This window comes from Rhinichthys klamathensis, unplaced genomic scaffold (assembly GCF_029890125.1).
Source record: "Rhinichthys klamathensis goyatoka isolate OS25496 unplaced genomic scaffold, OSU_Roscu_1.1 h1tg000567l_1, whole genome shotgun sequence".
Taxonomy (NCBI): domain Eukaryota; kingdom Metazoa; phylum Chordata; class Actinopteri; order Cypriniformes; family Leuciscidae; genus Rhinichthys; species Rhinichthys klamathensis.
Genome location: NW_026607033.1, coordinates 1368906 through 1387684, shown reverse-complemented (window position 1 = coordinate 1387684; position 18779 = coordinate 1368906). Strand labels below are relative to the sequence as shown.

Sequence of the window (18779 nt, the reverse complement as noted above, 5' to 3'; positions counted from 1 at the left end):
ATACCTAAGTGGTTAATCTCGTCAACGTCAGTGAGCCAATAAGCATGCAGCATTATTGGCTGTGGCGAGGCATCAAGGAAAAACACTAGTTTACGCCGGTTACACCCAGAGACGTGGCTCACAAGTGAGGCTGTAGTGTCCCAACCACAATAGATGTAAAAAACATTTCACCAGGCTCGATGCCAACAGAGCGCGATGCAATATTTACGACAAGATAATTGCTGCCAAGACCGGTGTTGTGCCGATTTAGGATTAGGCATCCAATCAGGTAGCGACTTCAACAAGGGGGGTAATAATTTGTCAGGCAGCCGAAATTCAGCGCAACACGACAAATCTGATGAACGGAATAAACTTAAGAGCAGATAGTCGCTTCGTCTTCGACTGCAAGATGAACCGAAACTCCGCGTATAGGCTACATGACTCACAGACATGAGAAATAGGCACGTAGAAAGCTTGAAATGTATACTTTTAAACTAACCAATTTGAATCTAAAACAAATAATCTCTGATTATGTAATCCAAATGAAAGGTGCATTTCTCTCTCTAGGCGCACGCATGTTCACTATACTGCGGAGATGACGAGTCAGAAACGTCAACTTCATCTTTGCAGCCAACACTGACTCAGAAAACACTAGTTTATTAATAAACAATTGAAATGCCTTTTTTCCAGACACGTTCATAATCATTAGGCTACTTTTGCCAGTGCTTTGCGGCAAGCTTTATTGCGTGCGCTTGAGCACGAGGCATATATTCCGCCCCCCAGTGGCCAATATGAGTTTTTGAGTCTGTAAAAAAAGTAAACAATCTGGTTAAAACGGATTTTATAAAATAGGTATCGAAAAAAGTATCGTTCAGGAACCAGTATCGAAATCAAGGTATCTGTATCTACAGTAGTCAACATTTGAAGTGGATCAAAAAAAGTCCATCAAAGTTGTCCTAAGACAAGAACGGGTATTGTTCAAAATGCAGGTATAACTGTAATGAAAGGTTTTGATACACTTCAAATGTTGACTACTGTATATCGAAAAACAAATAACGATACCAAGCCCTATATATATATACTATATGTATGTATGCATGTTAAAGAATACATATTTAATAAATTAGCTGCAATAATAATATTCATTTACTGTACACATTTGATGGACCTTGGTGGAATGAAGCTTAACTTCCCAGAATGCTCTCATTTTCCCCAAGGTCTACATGTTGTCGTTGTGTTAGATTAATGAATTCTTCTGTTGTTTGACTGTGTTAAATGTCTTTGAATGTCAATCACTTCTTGTCATTTATATTCAAATTTAAATGTATTCTTTTAAATCATGTGGGCTATGGCCAGTTCAAATTCAAATTCTCGCTCATAAATTCGAAAGGGAGTTGATTCGTAAATTCAGGATTTTGCCCAAGCCTTTTAAAACATTCCAAAAAAGCATGGAAAAAAAATATTTGTTTCCCCCATATTAGGAGAAATGAATCCCTTTGCATTTCTGCTTGTAATCTGTCTAAACTGCACATGGACAAAAGTACTGTTTAATGCTATGTATGTCACAGATATGACTGACCTCAGAGAGAACAGAGAGTGTATTGTATGTCTTGTTTGTTGACTATTATCTCTTTAATTAACGTTTGCCCGTTTTGTGTCCAGCTGCACGGTTGTCCATCCTGACATACGTCTTAGCCAATCGGTACTTTGTGTTTTTATGCCTATATGCCATCAATGACTGTGAACGCATGCTCATGGCCTGGAGATGTTCTGTGCTTTTTTATTTTTATATGCTGTAAATGAGCAAAATTCTCTAGTGCATTTTAGGATTATTTTGGGGACACATCTGTTTTGCAAGGTGCTTGCCTTCAGTAGTATTGTGCAAAGTTCTCTATATATTTTAAAGGGGTCATAAGATGCATTTTAATGTTTTTCGTTTTCTTTAGCGTGTTATGTAGCTGTTTTATGTGCTGCGTGTATAAGATCTGCAAAGTCACAAAGCTCAAAGTCTTCCACAAAAAGATTTATTCGATCTAAAAGAGAAGGCAGAACCTAGCTAAAACGGCTCGATCAGATTCTCCCTGACATACGTCACTATATGGAAATATTCGCATAATGCCGCCGCCATGTCGTGGGGAGACGCTGTTTGTTTCTATGCGAAAGTTGGATGCAATTAGGAACCAGTGGTTAAGATTTATTTACAACACTGTTCCAGAACAATACAACCCAAATGTTTGTGTGGGAGAGTACAAGGTTATACTGAAAAGGAAGAGTTTCAAACTAAAAACGTACACTTAAAAACATTCTGCTGAAGTCACGCTTACAAAGTTGGTTCCGATCGTTCAGCTTGGTCTTCTGCATTTTCAGAATCCGACTGATATGGTAAAACTGACAACATTATTAACTCTAGTTATAATTGCTTTGGAAGCTGAAGCTCGCGATTGTGGTAAGGGCCGTTACATTTCCGACACACGCTTGAGGTGTTCGGCCAATCACAATGCACTGGATCAGCTGGCCAATCAGAGCACACTGCGCTTTTCAGTAGGAGGAGTTTTGTAGAATTCAACGCGTTTTTGAAAGCAAAGAGGAGCTACAATAATGTACAGTATGAGAAAAATAATGTGTTTTTTTTAACATTAAAGCATGTTCACACATATTACGCCAATACACAAAATAATGATCTTTGAAAATAGCATCATATGACCCCTTTACTAAAACGCAGATTTACATTCTGTTAGGAATCAGAGTGTACCGTTTGTCAATTCGCTTCACTGTCAAGCGAGGGTTTTTCAATTTGAAGTCCACATGGAATGTTGTTCGCAAACTATTTTACTTCTGTGTAAACTGACATACAAGTATTTTAAATTTAACATTTTGGTTGGAAGCAATTGATTTTATCCATCTGGAATTGATTGGACTGTGTCTTGAAAAGTGGGGAGTACAAACCAGAATGCTGGCAGATAATTGTCATTTTAGAGGCGGAGCAAGTTTTTTTTGGTCACACTTTAGTTTAGGGTCCAATTCTCACTGTTAACTGCAACTTTTGCCTCAAACTCCTAATTACTGCTTATTAATAGTTAGTAAAGTAGTAAGGAATTGGGTAGGATTAAGGGATGTCGAATATGCTCATGCAGAATAAGGCATTAATATGTGTTTTATAAGTAATAATAAACAGCCAATATACTAGTAATATGCATGCTAATAAGCAACTAGTTAATCGTGAGAATTGGACGCTAAACTAAAAGTGATACGGGTTGTTTTCTTGCTAATAACATGCAACGATGAATCACGCATTATAAGACCCTGGAATATGCATTCAAATTGTGTCAATTGTCATTTCCTGTTGATTTCAAACATGTTTTTCTCTGTTTTTGCTCAGTGTAGTTGCACTATGGGACATCTGTGTACTGTTTGTTAATACCCAAAAAGAAGCAAAAACAAAAGAAATTGCACTTTGTCAAACCCCATTGTTCGATTCTGTTTTCGGATATTAAAAATGATTGATGACCTCGTTTATCATTTGTATCATACTTTATTTGGACATTACAAACCTTAGCAAGTAATTACATTCAAAACATCTTTGTTCTGACACCATTTGAATATATTAAGGCTTTTCTTTTAAAGGGAAACCAAAAATACCTAACTAACAAGACAAAGGTGGAATCTGTTAGAAGATAATAGATATTTTTTGAAAATATCAAACGAATGTATTTATTATTTCTGCATTTGATGAAAAACAAGAGTGATGTGCTGTTAGGGGCAGCGTTTGACAAAGCAAACAAAAAATTGTTATTGAAATTATACTTAATGCTTAATGTCCATTTGTTTTCCTCTTGAAAACATTGTGCCTCGATCGCTTCATGATACGTTCTTTACATTCGGCTTTGGTGAAATGGTGTAGAAATATAATGTGATATCTGAAAGTGTATATTTACAGGCTTGTGCAAATCATTGCATCAAAACAGGCAGACTTGACAAGAATCTTTTTTTTTTATGAATCCCTGATCGTGACAGTAAAACAGTACTACTCCAGCACAGTGAAGTGCTATAAGACTCTGCTCAGAAAAACACACTTTTCTGATAATGTAGTACCACATCATGCAGTGATGCACATCATGCACGTCATACAACTGTCAAAATGCATAAATGGCTAAATGGAGCAATAATGCAACTGAATGATCCCAGCAAGTTTCCCAGTCTTGGAAAACCTGGAAATATAAGGGAATTTTTCAATTGTGGAACTCGTGAGAGTGGGGAGGGTATGTGAAAAGTCATGTGAATATTCTAGTTTCTGGCTCAAATCTAAAATACTTAATTTGTTAGAAATTGCTCTTTTGGATTGCAATCTCTGCAAAAATAGACTAAACTCATTGGTCGAAACAACTGGGAAACCTGCTTTTAAGAAATTGTGATTTGTCATTTTTAGAAATTGGAGGCATTTCCTCAAGGCTTGAAATAACGTTTTTGCATAATTTAAAGTTGATTCAAAATTGGTAGTCCAGTATGTGTTCTGTTTTTTTTTTTTCTTTTGGCTTTTTATAAGTGCTTTTGAATGGAGTTTCGCTCTACTCGCATCTTTTTCTCTTAATGACGAGTGTGAACGGACCGTCGTTCAGACCTTTGATGAATGTCCAGGCCTCAAAGCGTGTGAGACCCTGCAGAGACGAGTCCTGTATCTGCAGTACCTCATCGCCAGACTTCAGCCCCTTTTGCTCAGCGTCACTTCCTGCCAGAGAAAACACAGTATGTATTGCATGACTTATGTTACTGATTTGCAGGTTTACTAAATATTTTGGTTATTTTGATTTTGCTTTCAGCTACCAGTAAGACTGCAGTATTCACAAGGCCATTTAACACATTTTGCCATGTTTACATCCATTTCATGATTCAGCACATTAAATGTGAATAGAATCTACTGATTTGTCATCATGAATATAAGATATTGGAGCAGGTTTTGCATAAAGGTTCAGTCATAATCTCACCTGTAAATATTCTGTTGACTGTTAGTGGTCTGTCACCATTAATGGAGCCTTTTCCTCCCTCAAGACTGAATCCAACTCCACCCGCATTCTTCTCCAGCTCGATTGTTACAGCTTCACCTCCATCGTCCCCTAAGTGACATTTTTAAATCATAGAATGAATGGACACATATTTTTTGCATTATGTTAGTCTTTAACTATTTGGATTAATTTTCTAAATGAGTAGCAAATATTAACATGGAACATTTAGATACATCATGAAACCCACTGAAATGTGATTTGATTATCATTATTAGTCAGTTTTTACACCAACTGTTACTGTACACAAAAAAAAATGGTCAAAAAAAGGTCTACATCGAGAATGAATTGATGTCGTTGAATTGATGTCGTTGCACAAGAAATTTAGAAGCATTTTGAAAAAATAATAAAAACAACAACTTTCTACCAAAGTTGTGCAAGAACATCTGTTGGTTGAATATGGACAGAATTAGTACATCTGTGAAACATGAATTAATTGCCTTAGAAGAAACTAGACAAGTTCAAATAGGGCTTTTTATTTTACTTAAGTCTTATTTTTTTGTTTTATTACACATCATGTAGCTCTTGTAACCTATTTCTGTATCCCTTTATGCCCTATTAAAGGGATAGTTCACCCAAAAATGCATCATTTTCTCACCCTCAAGTTATGAGTTTCTTTCTTCTGCTGAACACAAAGGAAGATATTTTAAAGAATGTGGGTAACCAAACAGTTGATGGACCCCATTGACTTCCATAGTATTTTTTTTTTCCATACTATGGAACAATCAACTGTTTGGATACTTATACATTATTCAAAATATCTTCCTTTGTGTTCAGCAGAACAACAGGTTTGGAACAACTCGAGGGTGCGTAAATGATGATAAATGATGATATCGAACTATCCCTTTCAGTGTTGACAAAAGTGTTACTGCCATCGCTGTGCTGACGTCAGTAATGTTGGCCCACCTGTGACGCTGCTTTCTGCCCCGCTGCTGCTAGACTCATTAGCGTTAGCGCTTCCCTTTCCTTCTGCTTCTTTGTTCTTGGACACCACCACCACAGCCTGCTTCATGGTGCGGGCTTGCCTGAGTATCGCCGTGGCATCGCTGTGCGTGACATTTTTTAGCGTTTGACCATTAATGGACAACACCTCATCTCCTCTTTCAATGGTGCCCTCCTGAGCTGCCAAGCCACTGGGAAACACTCTGTGAACCTGAAGGTACACATACAGTGAATACAATTCATATTTAAAATACTGTAAAATATTATTTTTCTGGCTTTAACTGAATTCGTTTTGCATTTACAGCTAAAGTGGAACCACTGGAAGTTTGGAACTGTATCCTATGGAAGCTTGAAGCAGAATACAAATAATAGGTAATTGCAACCCATCTTTAAAAAAAAAAAAAAAAAAAAAAATTCTCACATTGCTGACTATATTTTCTCATAATTGTGAGATATAAACTAGCAATTGCGAATTATAAAGTCACAATTCTGACTTAACTCTCAATTGAAAGTTTATATCTCACAACTCTGAGAATTTTCTCAGAATTGCGATAAAAAGTCACAATTACCTTTTTTATAAAAAAAAAATTATTTTGTAGCAGGAACAAGCTACCATAGTATCCTATAAGATTACATGTTCAAAAGTTTGGAAAATATTTTTTCATGTTATCAATAAGATTTTGTTTTGAAAGAAGTTTCCTATGTTCGCCAAGGCTGCATTTTTTTTTGTATCAATAATACAGTATTTGAATATTTGATGCAAAGCTGAATTTTCAGTGTCACATGATCCTTCATAAATCATTTGAATATGCTGATTTACTGATTATTGATTATACTTGTTATCAATGATGAAAATGAAAAAATGAATAGAAAGTAAAAATAGAATAGAATTATTAACATTACTAATGTCTTTACTGTCACTTTTGATCATCCTTGCAGAGTAAAAGTATTAATTTATTTTAAAAAAAACTTTTGAATGGTATGAAACTTAATGTTCCTCTACTATTGTATGTTGCTTTTGATAAAAGCGTCTTCTAAATGTGTTAATGTAATGTACCAGTAGTGTATTTCTTAAAGAAATAGTTCAAATTTGTCATCATTTACTCATCCTCGTGTCATTTTGACCTAGTATTTTTTTCTTTTGCTTCTACAAGAATGTCCAAGTTTTTGAACAAAATCGGATGATTCACTGCCAAGATTTAAAAAGTATTTTGTGAGCTTCTAAAGACATATGATAGCTTTGTGTGAGGAACAGACCCAAATAAGTCGTTTCTGTACTAAAAATCATCCCTTCTGGCAAAGATAGCAAATTTCGTGTGTAAAAATATATGAAAAACATGACATTTGAAATCTATAACAGAAGGGACGATTATTGTCAATGATGTCAACCCTGCCACAAATGTGCCATTTTTAATTGAGCATGAAGCATGAATTAGATTTGAAGCTTGGACATTCTGCCTAAGGTCCTTTTTTGTGTTTCAGGGTCTGAACGACACGAGTGTGTGGAAATGATGACAACATTCAATAGGCTGTTTCTCTTGTTGAAAGGTGAAGTAGATGAGCTGTGGTGTGTGGTTTATGGAGATTTGGAGCCGTCACTCACTGTAGTTGCTTTGTTCTCCAGATCAATACCTCCAGCAATGCTGAAACCCAAGCCAGCTCCTTCTTCTTTATGTAGAATCACAACCTGGATGCCTTCCAGTTGCTAATGGACATCAAGAAATCCAAATCAGCCTTGTTTACAGAGTATTTTGTGGTTTAAAAACCCTTTGTACCTGTAGCTGTATAGTAAGCTGAATTTTAGTACTCAAATGCATTTAGCATAGCAGTTTTTCTAGAACATGCCGGAGAACAATCTGCATTTGAAAACACGGGTTTATCGCTTTGTAAAGAACAGCTGCCTCATTGATGATTTCCAGGTGGGCTGGATCATGTTCCCACTCTATTACATCATGCAGTTTTGAGAGAAAGAGATTAAGATATAGCCTTCCCTAGTATGTTCCTAATGTTGAATAGCACAACATAATCTCATGAATTAAATAGGATACAAATTTATATTAGCAGCCATATGAATCATAAGTGTCCTCAAATACAAATCCTAATTTTAAGGCACACCTACTGAATTTGTCTTGGGATTTGAGCCAAATATCCCAGAGCTGCATCCAAATTTGTGTACTGATGATGTTAGCTTCATCGCTGTTCTTCATCAATGACAAGACGACTCTTCTCTCATGGCCTTATGGGATAGTAAAGTGTCTATCAGATACGATACACACTTTAATCTAATATAAATAAATATATGCATATCTGAACAGGGGGCACAATCTTGTTTTACCTCTCATACTCTTAAGAACTAGAATTTTTGATCATTAAAGTTTAATTTTAACAGTCCTGCTGTGTGACACTATTTAGGTGGATCTAACATTTGATTTGTTTCCATTTGGTGTTTTGAGCTTATTTACATAAGACAAATTACATCAAGGGACTAGAAGGTCATATGCTAATAGTTAGCTTTAAGCTATCCTGTTAAACTCCATCTAAAAACATTTTTTCTGATAATAATTTTTCAAATTGTATTAAAACTATTGTGCATGCCGTTTTTATCACATAATAGCAGTTAAGACACTGGATTTTTTTACAAAATAATAATTTGTCACACCACAGGACTATCAACACTTCCTCTTCTGCATTTCACTCCTACAGCACTAACGCACATTATGTCTAAGGGCATGTGAAGGTTTTGAGTGCAGATCACTTCATTATCATCAAGGAATATAGACACATTAGTTTGACTATTGATCAAGGAAACAGTTATAAATGCAAAACAGTGCAGCAAAATGCACCCCAGAGGAACATTGCAACACTGCCATGGTCAGGAAGTCACACTTTTGACTACTTGTTAGCAAGTGAGCTTTAGAATATATCAAAACACAAAAGAAAGCTCACTGAACTTTAAAAGCACTTTTAATATGCTGTTCCTTTATAGAGAACTGATTGTTAATCTGTCACACCTCATACATATTCAGGTTTGCATAGCAGGATATGAAACTAATCTATGCCAGGCAATAGCCGACAGCATGTACTTTGTTGTATTGGTCCAATGATTTTTAAACCAGAGCTAAACCTACCCTTAGCGTGTCTTCATCCAGATCCCTGACTTCCTGAATCATCCGCTGAATCTCCTGTTGAGGAAGGGCCGAGAGCATCGATTGGGCACAGAGGGCTGAGGCTGAAGTGAGCGGTCGTTCGGGTTTCCGGTCCTCCTCGCACTCCTCCCCTCTCTCGATGGTGCGCTCTCTCAGTTCAGCCAAGCTGTAGACCAGATATAAATAAGTTTGTTTGAAAGTGATTTAGAACAGGGGTAGCCAACCCAGCACCTGCTCCTGAAAGACTGCCATCCCACAGGGTTTAGCTCCAACCATAATTAAACACACCTGAGCCAGCTAATAAAGGTGTTCAGGTTTACTAGTGTGTTGAAACTGAAGTCTGTAGGAAGGTAGACCTCATGGAGTAGGGTTGGCTCAAACTCAATTTGGGACATGGCTGAGACTACGTTGGTTCCAGAGTTACAACCAGCTTCAGTTGCGCTTCACTGCCATTTACAAATCCTCTCCCGTGGCCTCATGGGATAGTAAAGTGTCCATCATTATGCACAATTCAAAATATCGCTGGAAGTAGTAGGTCACCCAGGTACTTTTGGCCTATGTTTTATTAAAACTGAAAATTTGGACACCACCCCGGCTGCTGTAGATTAGCTCAGTTTGGTGTGTTTAATTATAGTTGAAGCTAAACTCTGCCAGACAGAGGCCTTCCAAGAGCAGGATTGGACTCCCCTGTTCTACAACCTTAGACTTCTTCAAACTACAGACTAATTTTAGGTTTCACTTGCAAATGTTGCGGTCAATTAGCTATTATCTCACCACATTTATCTATAAACTACTTTAGGTCAAACATGCATGACGGGAAAGGTTTTTTTTCTTCTTTCTTACAGTGATAAGGACTAGTGCGAGAGTTTACAAGACAGCATGAAAGGGTTTGTTGTTTGTGACTAACTCAACTGAGCTGCATTTCCTCTTCTCGTTTCATTTAAAACAGACTCCCGAATCATTCAAAACTCTGCAATGCCTTTATCGTACAGCCAGTTCTCAACTTGAAAGAAGTTGACATTGTTGGCTTCAGTCCCAGCAAGTGATCTTATTCCTTACCATCAGCCAACAAAACACTGCATCAAGTATAATTGTACCCCAAACGCTTTCATCTTCTGAATGCATTTGTCCTACATTGTTTTCAGAAATACAGTAATATGTTTGGATAAGTTGCATACCTTACAGAGAAACCCCTCTCACTGTTTTCTAGTGCTGGTGAAGGTGAGGGATTTTCGGCAGAAGAGTCTTCTTCTATTGGGTTATGAAGAGGGGATCCAGGTGGGGCGCTCCAAGGGTTCCCAATTCGAATGCAAGGGGACTGCGGCAGGGATTGCATGGATCGCATCAGAGCATTGGACACCTGGTTGCTGAAGGACAAGATTATCCCCAGGCTCTCCCCTTCCAAGCCACTTGAGGTGGGGGTATCTGAAGAGGGACTGAGGGGTAGACTTCGGGTCCTCAAGCTCACCGTATGAGTTCCAGCACCTTCTGGTTTTTCTCCAAGACCCTCTTTCGAGCTGCTTGATCTTCTTGGTACGTGGCTTGAAGGGGGCGAATCCTCTTCAGAAGGTAGGGGTTCTTGCTCATTCTCAGCAGCAGGTGGAAGCTCTTTTGAGTCCAGAGCGGGTTCCTCAATAGGGATTGGCTTACAGGGCTCTGAATCATGAAAAGTTGATTGTTTTTCTTCCTCTGCAGGATGGGGCACTGAAATGATATCTGAACTGAGGGAAGCTGTTTGCTCTTCTTCCTCTGGCGGTTGGTTGGTGGCTGAAATTGTTGGTGTCGACTGGCAGTTATCATTATTGTGCAAGTTTCTTGTGTTAGCTTTGGTTCTCTCTGCATTGCTGTAGTCTGCAGATGAGTTTTTAGCTGTCTTCTCCATTGGAGGAAGAGATGCTGTTGGGGCCAGTCGCCTGTTCGGCTTTTCGGCTCCATCGGCACTTGAGAAAGTCTCAAACGAGCTGATCTTCTGCCTGATTGACAAATTGCCTCCTGATGAAGCAGCCCTCCGACTAATCCCAAAGGTCCTGCCAGTATCGTGGCTGCTGTTATCTGGGTGCTTCAAAGCCTCTGTTATCGGTTTCCCAGATTTAATACTCTTCATGCTTTGACGTACTCTTGCAGACTTTGGAGCCACCGGGGGCCCTTTTTTAACATTGGGAGGTTGTTCATATTTGGAGTCTGAGGTGATGTTTGTGGTTTCAGAGGCAGTGCTGTTAACTTCAGCATCTCCATTATGGTCACCCATGTTTTTGGAGCAAAATGACTGGTTCTCTGGACTTTCGGTCAGCTTTACCCAGGGGTCAAGTGGTTGATCTGTACTGAGCTCCAAACGAGCCTGACGTCTCAGACCGACCCGCTTACTCGGACTGCACACTTGAGATGGGGACTCTGGACCTGTAACATAATAGTTTTCACATGTATTTCCCTTTACTTAGCTGCAGAACAGAGAAGTTCAAAGTGAGAACTAACTCACGTGCTGCCACGCATCCAATAATTGTCACAATAATTGTTCTATTTTAATTTAAAAACAGAACAGCTGTAACATACATGTAAAAAAAAAACATGCTACTTTGTTTTATAAAAATATTGTTATTAGGACAGTGAAATGTACCATTACTATTACAGCTGAATTAGGAAATGGAAAGTCTTAGCATACGTTTCTTGAATATCAGATATCAGAATAATACAAAGTAACTGTCTATATGAAAGTTTTGCAACCTACATGACATATTGCTATTTTTTAACTAAATATTAACCAGTAGAAGGTGTATTTCTGATTAACATACCTTTGTGCTGTCTGTCCCCTCTGTGTGTTGAGTCACTTTTAGGCTCGGAGATACAGGCAGATGCTTTAGTTCTGACTTCTGCGTGTTCAACCACTTCCTGTCACAAAAACAGGAAATGACTGGCTGAGTTTAAGTCTTATAAAAAATTTGAAAAGGTGTAGAAATGCATTCAGTATCATTTCGTCATGCATCACTGTTGCAAACAGAAACACAGGCATGTACACAGTACACACACAAGAGCCATGCCCCATGCAAAACGCTCAAGCATTACGATTCCTGTAACAAAAAGATGCACTATTGTGCGAATAAACTTTTAGTATGAAGTGCACACAAATTCATTTTCAAACTGTCATCAAACACTGACATGAACACGTCCACAAAGAGGTAGCATGATTTTCTACGTACATTTTTAAACAGAAGCCTTGAGATCTTTCTCAAAGCCCTGTATAGACTGCAGAAAAACTAGATGCATGTGGAGAGACAATAAAAGACTGTGAGGCAATAAAAGACTTTAAATATTGAGTCACTGTAAAATATATAGGTCTATTTAAGGTAAAATGTATTTATTTGTGAAGGAAATATTGATATACAGGCCATATATTTATAAAAATTGTTGTAAGTGCATGTTTTAGATGCTGCGATGTCCCCATTTGTCAAAATCTTTCTCACTTTTAATTAACATTTGACTATTTTATTTTAATGATCCTCTGGTGTGACAAATGATGATGTGTAAATATTTAGTGTAGTCTGACCAGCTGAATACTGTTTTTTTATATGGCTAAACCCCTGTTTTGGTACACTTTTGTTTGTAGAATAAATTAAACTAAATTAATCAAATAATGCATTTCTACACTGGCATTGATATCGGAAAATCTAACACTTTTGACCGGGTGCACCTTTAAGAGTTTTAAAATGTCTTATTTAATTCCTGTTGCGGTCCTGATAAACATAGTCGGTTATGTCTTAAGTGAGCGTAAACAGTTGAGAAAGTAAGTTTCACTATTAGTATATTAGATCCGTGCATTTGGTCTTAAAGTGACAGCAGTCTAATATTCCTGCTGCTGTCTGTGTTTTTAATGTTAATCAATTAAAGGACAAAGAAAAAAATAACTTACTGCTCTTGACTGAATAACGTCTGTAACTTTATTAAGGATTAATTAATAAGGATATTTAATTTATACAGTGGAGACTATGCAGTTATTTTACATTTGCTTCCTTTATCAAATTTCTGTACCTGAAAACTTCTGTCAGACCTACCTAAACAACCTGAAAAGCACTGTTTATTTCATTTGTATCTTTGTAATCTTGAATTTAATTGTGCTTTTGCTTGTAATTTGATTATTTGTTCTTATTTTATTACTGACTGATTACTTGTCTTTAACTATGTTTTAAATTAGTACCTTCAGCTGTGGTATATTGGAATAGAGAATTGTGTATTTTCACTGGTATCTAAAATGTTGGTGTCATTACTGCCTGTTTTTGCAAAAACAGTTTAATGGCCGGTAAAAATAGTTTATGACCGGTACACTTTCTTAAATCACTGGCCATTGGCAGGTGTGGGGAAAAGAATATCCAATTAGATATTACCAATGCTTTGGTCAATTTTGACACATTTCTGTTTTCCACAGATCATGATGAGACTAGGCACACTATAAGAAAAAAATGTAATGGTATTTTCCCCTTTGAGGGCCGTAACATTACAGCTATTCACATGCACAATGATGGTGCAAGATTTTCATATGCAAGACTTGTGAAGAATTTGACAATAAGGCAAGTGTTGAAGTCAAGCCAATCATGTCTTGACTTACAATACTCAACTACCATTTATGGGCAATGCAACAATCTCACTGTGAAAAACGCCTACTTGTGAATAGTCTCTTTGACAGAGAGCAAAAAAAGCAACAGTACAAATACAATCCAAAGCGTAGATTTAAATCCTGTATTCAATTCATTTATTGGACATAACATCACTGACATGATATTAAATGATGTGAAACCCTACACAAGGAAGAGAAAACAAAGAAATAAACATTTTAGTTGACCAAAAAACGTTTTTGCTCAATAGAATATAGTGCATTTCATAAACGTGTACAGTATATAGCCATACCTGGCAATTGCTTTGAGAAGGCAGCAGATCTTCCTCTTTTACTGGAGAACCTCGACTAGAGCCGCTCGAATCAGTCAGCGCTTCCTGACTGGTGACTTCCTGTCGTCTGCAGTACCTCCGTGTCTGGTTTGTTGGTCCTGGCGTAGAATTTCTCACCCCACCTGTATGCACATCTAATGTTTGTTGTTCAATGAAATTTACTGGACATTTATAGGGAATGTTATAGTCATCATCAGTGAACGAGGCTGGAGAAAGTGTGTTGTTAAGTGAAGTTTCACTGTTGGTTGTTAAAGAGACGTCCATGCTCTGTACTCTGGTGACGTGCTCCGGTTGTAGAAGGGATTGAGTGGTGGCGCTGGCTGGTGTACAGCGCTGGCTGTAGGCGCCCTCACTGCAGGATCGGATCATGGGTTTCTGTGCTCGTCTACAGGTCAGATGACTACCGCTCCTGTCCAGACAGCGGATACACTTCTGTCTGCTGTGCGAACAGGGTTCTAATCTCCTCAGACCTGAGATCAGATACAGACATGTCTAAACCAACTGCCTATCTTCTTTGTAAAATGGACAGTTAATTTTGTACAGTGTAAACAAAGCAGACATGGGTGCACGTCTGAGACTTTGACAACCGGGGGCCCAGAGAATCATCACTATACCTTTCGAAGGCCTAGTGTGTGTATGTGTATATATAGATTTTGCATTTATATTTGACATTTTATATTTATTGTAAATTATTCACTATAGAAATGTCCATGCCTTTTTAAGGTTTGACTTTTTTTCATGATTTTTTTTTTTGTGTGAAAATTTTCTTGACATTTTCAAGTTTTCCATGACCACTGGAACCCTGCAAGTCATGTTGGAAACAATTTGAAGATTTTAAGTTCAAGTCCTGAGTCTCTGCTTCCCACTTCTAAGTAAAGCATAACTTTACAAAAAAAAAACCTTTACTAAAATAGTTTCCAACTCACACATGTGAGTACACAAACAGCATTTCTTTTTCCAAAAAAAAGTGAATCCAGGCACAACCACCTCTTAAAGGTAAATGAATGAGGTGGTCTTCTCCAAACGATTTCTGAGAAACACTGTTGACATTTAAAATATCATTGCTCCGCCCCCAAAATGCACAAGCACGCAATGCACGAGTGGATGTCTCATCAAAGCAAAAGCGAAGCAAAATAATGCATCGCAAAAAAAAAAAAGCAAAGATGATGAATGAACGACATGGAAGAACAAACAATTACCATAAAGTACACAAGAGTAAATACAAGCAATATTTGGTTGTTAGTCGCCAGCAGCACACCAGCTCCAGACAAACAATGACACTCAAAACTGCCCTGTTACTATTGCTAGCATTACAACAACCGCATATCGTGGTTCTGTGAAACATAGCAAAAAAACAATGTTACTCACGTATGGAGAAGAAACAATGCAATCTCGGCGTCCGTTTTCAGACCTTCCCGCTTAGCTCTCTCTAGTGCTGGAAATCTTTTCTAATATTAAAAGCTCTTGCCTGATCATTACCCTTCTTTTTCCAGTGATATTCCTCTGATCTTTTCTCTTTTGTAATGTCTCTCAGCCATTTCTCTTTCTACAGAGATTCTTCAAATCTCCCTCTTGCTTACTCTCTCTCCTCCCCCATCATGAGTGGACACGCCCCCTAATGCTGATTGGCTACAAGTGTTCAACAGTGTTTCTCAGAAATGGCTTAGTTACTGCATCATTTGGTTGTGGTTGTGATCCTCCTAATATTAATTAGATTTCATGCTCATCCATTAGATTGATGGCCACTCACAATAACACTTTTAATGCCATTAATAAAGGAAGTTGTTAATGTGGTAACCTCGAAATAAGTTTACGTTCTGTACAGTTACAGTTGCAATTGTGCCGTAAAATCACTGTGTGAAATAGGCCTTCAGAGCAAACAAAAGATCAATAACTCACTGCTGTTACATCCATCCATACTCCACTGACTCCTGTCTCTCCTCAGTCTGCTGTGCTCCACCGCCTGAGCGATTGCATCATTGAGCTGCTGCTCAGAAACCTTCATGCACACAGAGAAACACGTGCAATTTATAGCCTTTAAATTTTAGCACACACTCAGACAACTTTTAACTTATGAACAATAATATGAAGGTTTGACTGCTCACAGCCATAATGAAGTGTAAATTGTCTTGACACATGTGAGTAAATCGGGCACATGATGCTCTCTTATGTTATACTCCTGAAGAGAAAGTAAACCTACTTTTGGGTCAGGGTGTCGACTGATGATGATCTGAACCGGGCCCGGGCTGCACTGACTCAGAACCGTGTACACATCGTTCAGTGTCATGTTGCAAACCACTGTGTCATTGATCTCCATGATCTCATCGCCACATCTGACAAACGTTCACATACTACTTAGTAACAACCCAGCAACCACACACATTCTTACAACAATTCACAGCGCTGCAGTTCGGTTAGTTTTAAAAACGTTCTAGAAACCACACTTATGAAAATAAAATACTTGCCATTTATAACATGATATGCAGTGTATCATTTGGTTTACCAAAAATGATCAGCACCCAACCACAACTTTGAGTAAAATAACTTTTTTTAGTATACATCTTAATCTTACAGTAATATATTGAGGAAACATGCCTTTACGTAGCCTCAAAACATCAAATTAACATATTTTTACTATATACATACATTATTGTTTTTGTTTTTTTGCTGCTTGTTCAAATTACTTTGCTAAAATGCTCTAATGCGACATAGTTCTTGAACAATTTGTCACAACTTAATTTCATTCTGTCCAATCCCATAAAATTAGCAAAATTTAAGTGAACTTAATCACTTTGTATTTAGACTATAAATGTATTGTTTTTGGTGACATAACCAACTGGGCAATGGATCTGTATTTCCCAGCAAGCTTTATGGGATTACATTCTCTTCCAACTGATTCTAGAAAATATGACTTGTTTAAACTTGTTTTAGTCCTGTTGTACATTTCTAAACTAATTGCACAGAGCTTTCCTTAATTTAGTGGTAATTAAAGGGATAGTTCACTTTGAAATTGATGGGATTTGCAATTTGCTATACATCTGCCCAACATTTAACTGAAGTGAAATGAGATTATTCAAATGATTAAAATGTAATTTTAGATAGGCTGAAAATGTACAGTATATTCAGATTTTCTAATTAACTATGAAGAAATATATAACAGAAAACATTGGAGTCTCATGTCTCATAATAATATATTTTATGTTATTGGCAAAATGACAGGTTCAAACCTTAATCGTCCATCCATGTGTGCCACTGATCCTGGCGACAGCGTGTGAATGAAGATTCCCGGGTAGCCGCTAGCTGAAGGTACACAGCACAAGCCAATGCCCAGACCTACGCCAATCTCTAGACATATTCAGAAAATACACATTAAGAAATACTCACACGCTCGTTTTCTTCTCAGACTTTTGTAGTCATCATAATCAGGAACAATAAAAGTGTGGCTAATGTATATAGTAGGTTTATTTTTTAGTTACCATGAAATCACTGGACAATTCCTGCTTTTTATGGAATATTGCAGTATAAATCCATACACATCTTCATTTTTTTTTTCAAATTCATGTGTCCTCATAATCTTTAATAAAAATTATTTCCCCTCCCTCTTGCAGCAACATCTCTTCTCTGACACGTTTACCAGCACAAGGGTGGGACAACCTGTCACTCACATGAGATTGACCAATAGCAAACCACAACCCTTCAATCAAATCCTGGTGGACAAAATCAAGTCCCGCCCTACATTTAGCTTGTTCAAGAATCCTTTTCGCTCAGATAAATATCACAATAAAGAAGAAAAGACTATTACAACTTTAGTTTAATGCCGACTTTAAGCAATTGCACAGTTTCAGAAGACTCATAATACAAGGGGCAATTTTTTTTTTGACAGTGTAATTTAAGGAGCATGTGCGATATTTAAAAAACATCTCACTTTTTTTCTATCATAGGAGAGAAAATCAAATAGGTTTAAAACAACATGATGGCAAAACTTTCATTATTGCCTGAACTATCCCTTTAAGACAACATTTAAGTAAAGTGACTGAGGGTCTTGCCCCTGCCAGGAATGCATTCAGTGCTTGCTTATTTAGCCCGGCTTCCGGAGATTAAATATGGACTCGTTGGTATCACTTTAAAAATAGTTAACATTAGTTAATGTATCAACTAGGGATGCACGATGATATCGGGACAACATCGGTATCGGCCGATAAAAGCTTAAAATGACCATCATCGGCATCGGCCGATATGAATATTTCTGCCGATGAGTCTTGCCGATAGGGTGGCGTGTTTCCTATGCGCACGTGACGACCGTGAACGAAGCATGAGCGCCAGCAACTTAAACTTCCAACTAGGGGTGTGCGTCTCACGGTTTTTGATCGTGGGCGATTAAAATGTCTCCACTATCTGCTTTTGAAGAAAAATCATAGTATCGTGCATTCTATCAGTTCAATTCTGGCGCCTTCATCTCAACATACTGTACAACGCGACGTACATTCACATCACATCACATCACATCACATGTAAACGCAGAGGTAGAGTTACACTCACGGGACACCGCAATTCACAAAAGTTCATTGTTTGCATGTGCGTTAAAGTCTTGCTAGGTAAACATGTCATTCACGTGCTGATGCGCTGTTCTAACATCCGCTTTTCTGAGCGCGTACACGCGACGCTCACAGGAACTAAAAGCCTGTCACAGCGCCTGCATACTGGACTAATCTTTCGAGTC

The 18779-nt window shown here is 37.7% G+C and overlaps 1 protein-coding gene across 2 annotated transcripts in view; it reads right to left on the bottom strand.

Annotated features, from left to right (window-relative positions):
* Positions 1–4294: 4294 nt before the first annotated feature.
* Positions 4295–18779, bottom strand: part of il16 (interleukin 16) — a 37903-nt gene continuing 23418 nt past the window's right edge. The window contains exons 12-23 of one of the 2 annotated variants that reach the window (XM_056239547.1): positions 17287–17404; positions 16260–16392; positions 15959–16058; positions 14021–14529; positions 12319–12375; positions 11914–12010; positions 10303–11521; positions 9107–9290; positions 7582–7683; positions 5943–6189; positions 4962–5090; positions 4295–4705 (exon numbers count right to left, since the gene is read on the bottom strand). In XM_056239547.1, coding sequence (XP_056095522.1) covers positions 4545–4705; positions 4962–5090; positions 5943–6189; positions 7582–7683; positions 9107–9290; positions 10303–11521; positions 11914–12010; positions 12319–12375; positions 14021–14529; positions 15959–16058; positions 16260–16392; positions 17287–17404 — 3056 coding nt within the window. In that variant the 3' untranslated portion in view covers positions 4295–4544. The remainder of the gene's footprint in view (positions 4706–4961; positions 5091–5942; positions 6190–7581; positions 7684–9106; positions 9291–10302; positions 11522–11913; positions 12011–12318; positions 12376–14020; positions 14530–15958; positions 16059–16259; positions 16393–17286; positions 17405–18779) is intronic. The other variant, XM_056239548.1, reaches the window with a different exon arrangement.